This window comes from Apteryx mantelli, chromosome 2 (genome assembly GCF_036417845.1).
Source record: "Apteryx mantelli isolate bAptMan1 chromosome 2, bAptMan1.hap1, whole genome shotgun sequence".
Taxonomy (NCBI): Eukaryota; Metazoa; Chordata; class Aves; order Apterygiformes; family Apterygidae; genus Apteryx; species Apteryx mantelli.
Window position 1 is genome coordinate 150,575,122 of NC_089979.1, and position 6,000 is coordinate 150,581,121.

The following is a 6,000-nucleotide window of genomic DNA, read 5'->3' on the forward strand; positions in this document are numbered from 1 at the left end:
ATTAGGCTTTCACTCTGAAAATTGTAGCATAAGGCCTGTTGGCAAAAGAACAAACACAGTTCCATGAAACATCCCCACATAACCAACCTGAAAGGTATTATTTGAAAACAAAACAAAAATACAAAACACTGCCATGAAGTGTAAAACTGCAGTGTGTTACAAGTATGTTTCCATTCTGAAAGCCAGGAATAAAAAGTTATACTTTTATCATCTAAGGATTCAAAATTAAATAATTTTCTAAGAGCCGTAGAATATTTTGTAACTAAACTCTGAATATTCTTCCTGAAATTTGAAACATCAAGTTCGCTTTGCCTTCAGTACTTCTTCCTCAAGAAGAAAACCTACCCAAAGTACTTTTTAGTAACAACTTTGATGAAGATTCTCCTTCTGCTCACTGCACTATATGCAATCGTAACTACCACGTATCACTAACAGTCCTTAAAAAAAAAAAAAAAAAAAAAAAAAAAAAAAAAAAAAAAAAAAAAAAAAGACGTAACCAGAATGTACTGAGGGAGAAGGGCATACTTAAAAAATAGAAGGTGATTATTTATTTCACAGATACTTTCTTGTCAGTATTTAAATATGAATGAGGAGCTTTTGAAAGATCATGGCTAATCTCGTCTTCAAAATTTTACCATTTGGAAACTTCAATGGTTAAAATAAAGAAAAATATGCTCCCTTTGAACTATGACTTTATGGAGCACTGAAGTTTCACCCTAATACAGTTCCTTAGACTAATACATACTATTTGAAAAGTATTTCTAAGCATTCACTTCACCTCAAGTAATTTAAAGAGCCTCATCCTTAAGGAAGTGAGCAGCAGGGACATAAGAACACAAATAATCTTCACTTGTATATTCTTTCTCACTTTTAAATGGACTATATCCAATTTTCTGCGCCTTTTGCATTTAAAGACAAATCACTATCTTTTTCATATTTTCAAAGCAATTACACACTGATCTGAGTAAACTATTTGAGAGAGGCAGACTTGTAGGAAGAGAAGGGGTAAGACCTGACTATAAACACTATATTGAACAATGAGGATATTTGAGTAGGCTTTCCTCATTGCAAAGTATTCTATTTGTGACATACAGAAATTCAGTATAACCTACACCTCAAAACCTCACAATAGTATAGAAATTACCAGCATGTCTGCTGGAGTTGTAAAAAGACATTATACAAAAATAACTTTCTTAAAAAAAGATCGAGTTAACAGAGATCTCATACCTATTCTATTTCTAAAAAGCCCTGACATCTATCCTTATCACCCAAACATTGAGAACAGCAAATAGTATATCCTCGGGTTCAATAATCCTGATAAAAAAAAAAAAAAAAGCTATACTAGCAGACAAGTACTGCTGAAATTTATCATTATATCCCTTAAACCCCTGTACCAGTTCAGTCGGTTTTGAACTATGATCATCCAAAATAACAGCAGCAAAGAATTAGACAAGGTTAACATCTGCATGTCTCGAGTTTCCACCCAATCTATCAAGTGAAAAAATACCTTTAGGACTTTGAACATTTGAGTTCATATTCTGGAAACTTATGGGTAACACCTAGTTTGATGCTACCCCCCCAAAAAAACAAAAACAAAAAACATAAAAGTGAAATGAGTTAATGTAGAATTGTTACCATTTATGAAGTACTGCAAGAGTTTGTCACTGGGTACACAAAGCTCTATCATAAAACACAGCTGCAAAACATTAAAGCAGTTTTTCATGGTACCAAGCCAATGAGCTCAGGTCTTTAAAAATGGAATGCTTTATAATGCAAATGTTTTGGAATTAATTTCTCTCCTACATTTACCTCTTACAAATTCCAAAATGTTAGTACATGTTGCTTCTATACAGTCTTTAAAGTGAAGGTTTTCTTTTATCGCTTATTAGCATATTAGACTGATTTAACTTGGAGAATGCACTTCACATGCAAAAATGCGTGTTGCTGACTAATGAATCCTAATAAACATATGATATTCAGAGCATAATTTAATTTAGGCTTCTTTTTGCAATGCTAGCTTCGGAAATCTTCCACATAATCCCCATCTGATTTCTTCAGGGAGAGGAGGCATGGGAAGCAAGGACGTATGATCAGTTATTTCTCAGTGTGGATCTATTCCCCAATTCAGTTTGGTGTGTGGCCCCATACCAACACAGCCAAGTACTTTTGTGAAAATAAAACTTCTGTTAAACTGCAGTCTCAGTTTCCAGGATTACCTTTCATACAGGCTTGTGAGACCCTTCCTGCAGGGTTGTCCTTCCCAACAGGTCTATCACAGAACACTTTCTTCCATAATCTTCCTCTATCATAATGTTTATAAACTATCTAATTAATAAAGATTACATTGAGAAGCAGGAAAAGATCATTCAAGAGAATTCATTTTTGTTATACAGGAATGTTTATATATTGGTAAGTCTCACCTTTCCTTTATATGTCACTTGACTTGCAGATAATTAGCTGTTTTGTGCAGGAACCATGAAAGGATATTAGAACTTAGTACAATATCCTGAATTTGACAAAGACCTCCAGTCTACAGGGACTCCATCATACAAGCACTGTAATCAGCTCGTAACCAGGATAATGTGAGGTCAAATAAGAATGAAACAGAACTCAGATTTGATTCTTACTACTGTCAGGTTGATTATAGGTGAATTTTGTTCTTTTAATAATTTAGGTACAAAAACATCTATTAAAGCCATGTTATGAACACCTAGGATTAAAAATTCTGAAGACCTGTTCTTTTTTTCTACCACCTCACGGATGTTAAAAGTAAGAGAAGAGAATATAGTGGTTCAGGTTAATTTATTGAAGAGATGAAAGTGATGACCAGGGCTCTGTCCAACCGAACCATATCATCTTAAAAGGTAATCGATTCTCTGAAAAATGCTATTACAGTTATTCCAATTATTCAGCAATCCCACGATTTTCTTTCTAGAAAAAGACAGGAACTAATATGAATAAATCAGATGCTAACATATCAGAGAAGGAACAGAGATAAGACAGGTGCTAGGCACTCTCCTGCTGGAAAACAGGGAGCCTAGATCTTCATGAGACATATGTCTTGGAATTAACAGGTATCAGGCTCACTACACTAAGAATGTGCTTTGAGTCTCTGTCTCCCTCTCTCTCTATCTCCCTCTCAAAAACTACCAAATGCGAGGAGGGAGGAAGAGAAGGGGGGGGGGGAAAAACAACACTTTTTTTTTTTTTTTTAAATTCACTTGTCCTTGTGCCTATCTCCTTCTACAGGTGAAAAAGGTATTCTTGCTCATAGGGCTCTGGAGATACATTCAGGACAAAACTTATCCAATCGCTTCTTAGTTAACAAGTTGAGTCCTGCTCACACTATTTATTTTCACCCACAAAAAAGCAAGCAGGAGTTGCTGTCAGGAGATGCTGACAAGTGTGAGTAATTTGTTCAGCTGAGCTAATGCTTCCCCCCTCTCTTCCCTCTATTTCAATTTGGAATTCAACCAGAGATCACTCTTGGCTGACTCTCTATAACCTGTGTTGAAGGACAAAGCAATGCTGGGATTACCTGATACTGCTGATAGTTTCACCTCTGGTTAGCTTTAGTGTCGGGGAAAAAATTTGGGCACACAAGTGCCTGCTAAGTAGCTGAAATTAACTGAAACAACGGGATGACTTTCTCCTACAAACTTTTCTCTGCTTCAGAAGGAATCTTATAGCCATTGAGGACAAGCAAAAAAGACGACTTGAGCTAAAGACTCCTGTAGCGAGACATGAATCAATTAGCTGTCTAGAACGAGCACAAAGTTTTGATTCCCCATCCACCCATCTACTGAATACATATGAACCTATTTCTCTGCCTGACTGGAAAAGCAAAAGGGAAACGCAGTAGTGGCAAATATTATGAGATTTCACACACCTGATTGCTTTAAAATGAGCAAGGGTTATCTGAACTCACTGGAGGGGAAAAAAACCCTCTCTCAATATTCAAATTTCCATCAGTATTAAACAGACTTGTTCTCAACACTGGGCATTAAGGCACTTTCAAAAGGTTCAATGGCACAGAAGAATACATACAACCTTTGAGCAAGACAGACCAATTGGCTACTTAACATTTTTAAATGCTTGTTTTTAAATAAAAACAATAAATAGAAATAAAGTGTTAGAACATGTTATGTTAGGGGAGTTGTCTTGCATTTTTTCAACATGCAACTATGACTTGTCTCTTGACTAACGGGGAACTGCAAGATGCTTGTTCTTTTCAGTAGAAAGAACAGAATGATGAGCTCAGCTATAAGCTCAGATGAGCTTATACTTAGTCAATTCAGTTTTCTTGGAATGGATGCATTTCCTTAGAGTGAAACAGATCTGGGTACTACTCCCAAATAACGCAATAAATGAGCCTGCCCACCTGACATGCAAGGTATCCTTTATCTGTGTAAGATATACGCATAAAAACATTTGCTTACAAGCAGACTGTTATTTTGACCATAAAAAGTATAATAAACCACTATATATAAAGAAGTACTTCATCCTTCATTTCACTTACTTTAAAAGAAAACTGAACTGCAGATTCTGGAGGGTAAACTACGAAGTGTCTTAAGGTGAAGCCAAAACCCTGAGATGTCCTCCTTAACACAACAGTTTTCGGACCAGGCCAAGAGAAAGCTTCTTCTTCCTCTGATAGTGATACAGTTTCACTCCGCTCTTTTCCATCTTTATTTTTTGAAGCCTAAAACAAAAGGGAGAAAGAGACTAGACAGAAATTGTAATTTGGATTTTTTTTTTTTAAACATTGCTATGCACTAAAGAAAAAAAAACATATAATTTCTTCTCTCCCCGCCCCCCAAAGAGCTATGAAATAACTTTACAATTACCAACATTTTATCAATCAATGCATATTACAAAGCAGCACTCCCTACAGTGTTACACCTCTGGTCATATCACATACAGAATTATTCTTAAATTTTAAATGAAGTTACATACTAAAGAATCTAACACACAATAGTTAAAGGCTGAAATGAACCTCAGAAAAACAAGTATAGTTCGTAAATTTTTATTTGTTTCCTAAGTTTACGTAGATACAAACATAAGGAAGCTTTCTTCGTGTCTCTTGGGACTCCATTTCTGAGCACAGAGTTCACAAATACATAAAAGGTACACAACCTACTCCTCTTCTCCTGACCTAGAATTCAGATAGGGTTCTGTGAACTATTATCTTCGCACTTAACACAACTAAAGAGAACTGAAGAACGCATGCAATTGGTTAAGCTTCTTCAGCCTACCTATTTTTCCTCTAGTCATCTCTTTGGCTTCACCTGTATTTTTTCATCCCTAGAGAGCTACCTCCTCTGAATATTCAGTATGCCAACTCTAAACATAAAAGGAAAATAGACTTTTCTACTTATGTGTTTATACTAAAATCCCACCACCCATGCAGAAATAAGAACAATTACATTTAGGCTATTCTTAAAGGTAATTTTATATATGTACGGCTCAAGAATTATATTGCTATGAAAATATTTATCTTCTAAGCCTTAAATGCAATCTTTAATTTCAATTTGCAAAATGAATGCCTTGTCATATATAACATTTCAAGTCAAAGGCAGAAGCTATACAAAGAAAGTATGCCAAAACCCTATGACCCTCCTCTAAATATTCGAGTTCAATGATGCATGAAACAAATTTAGATACCAGAGTCTATAGTCTATTCAAAGGGTATTCAGATAGAATTAATAGATATCGTATCCTTCTGTAGCTCTACTACTGCGGCTCAGCAACTGGCTGATACATCAGAATTCACTGCTTGCTTTTCTTCCTGGCCTACTCCAAACGAATCCCCTTTACTTTAGTCCTACAACTGGGATCTCAAAACACAATGCTTATTGGCAAGGTGGGCCCTGCCAACTCCAGCCAGCATCTGCAGAGAAGAAGGAAAGCATCTCAGCTTCTGCCACAGTGGCAGCAACACCTATTACAGCAAAGCAAGGCCGGCAGCTGCTTGCTCAGCTCATTATTCCCCAGAGCAGC

At 36.0% G+C, this 6,000-nt stretch overlaps 1 protein-coding gene across 1 annotated transcript in view; it reads right to left on the bottom strand.

Moving 5' to 3' along the window:
• The window catches only part of LOC136991339 (rho GTPase-activating protein 21-like), a 37,410-nt gene extending 32,557 nt beyond the window's left edge, over window positions 1-4,853 (bottom strand). Inside the window, exons 1-2 of the mRNA XM_067292197.1 lie at window positions 4,848-4,853; window positions 4,520-4,702 (exon numbers count right to left, since the gene is read on the bottom strand). Of these exons, the coding sequence (XP_067148298.1) occupies window positions 4,520-4,702; window positions 4,848-4,853 (189 nt within the window). The remainder of the gene's footprint in view (window positions 1-4,519; window positions 4,703-4,847) is intronic.
• Window positions 4,854-6,000: the final 1,147 nt, after the last annotated feature.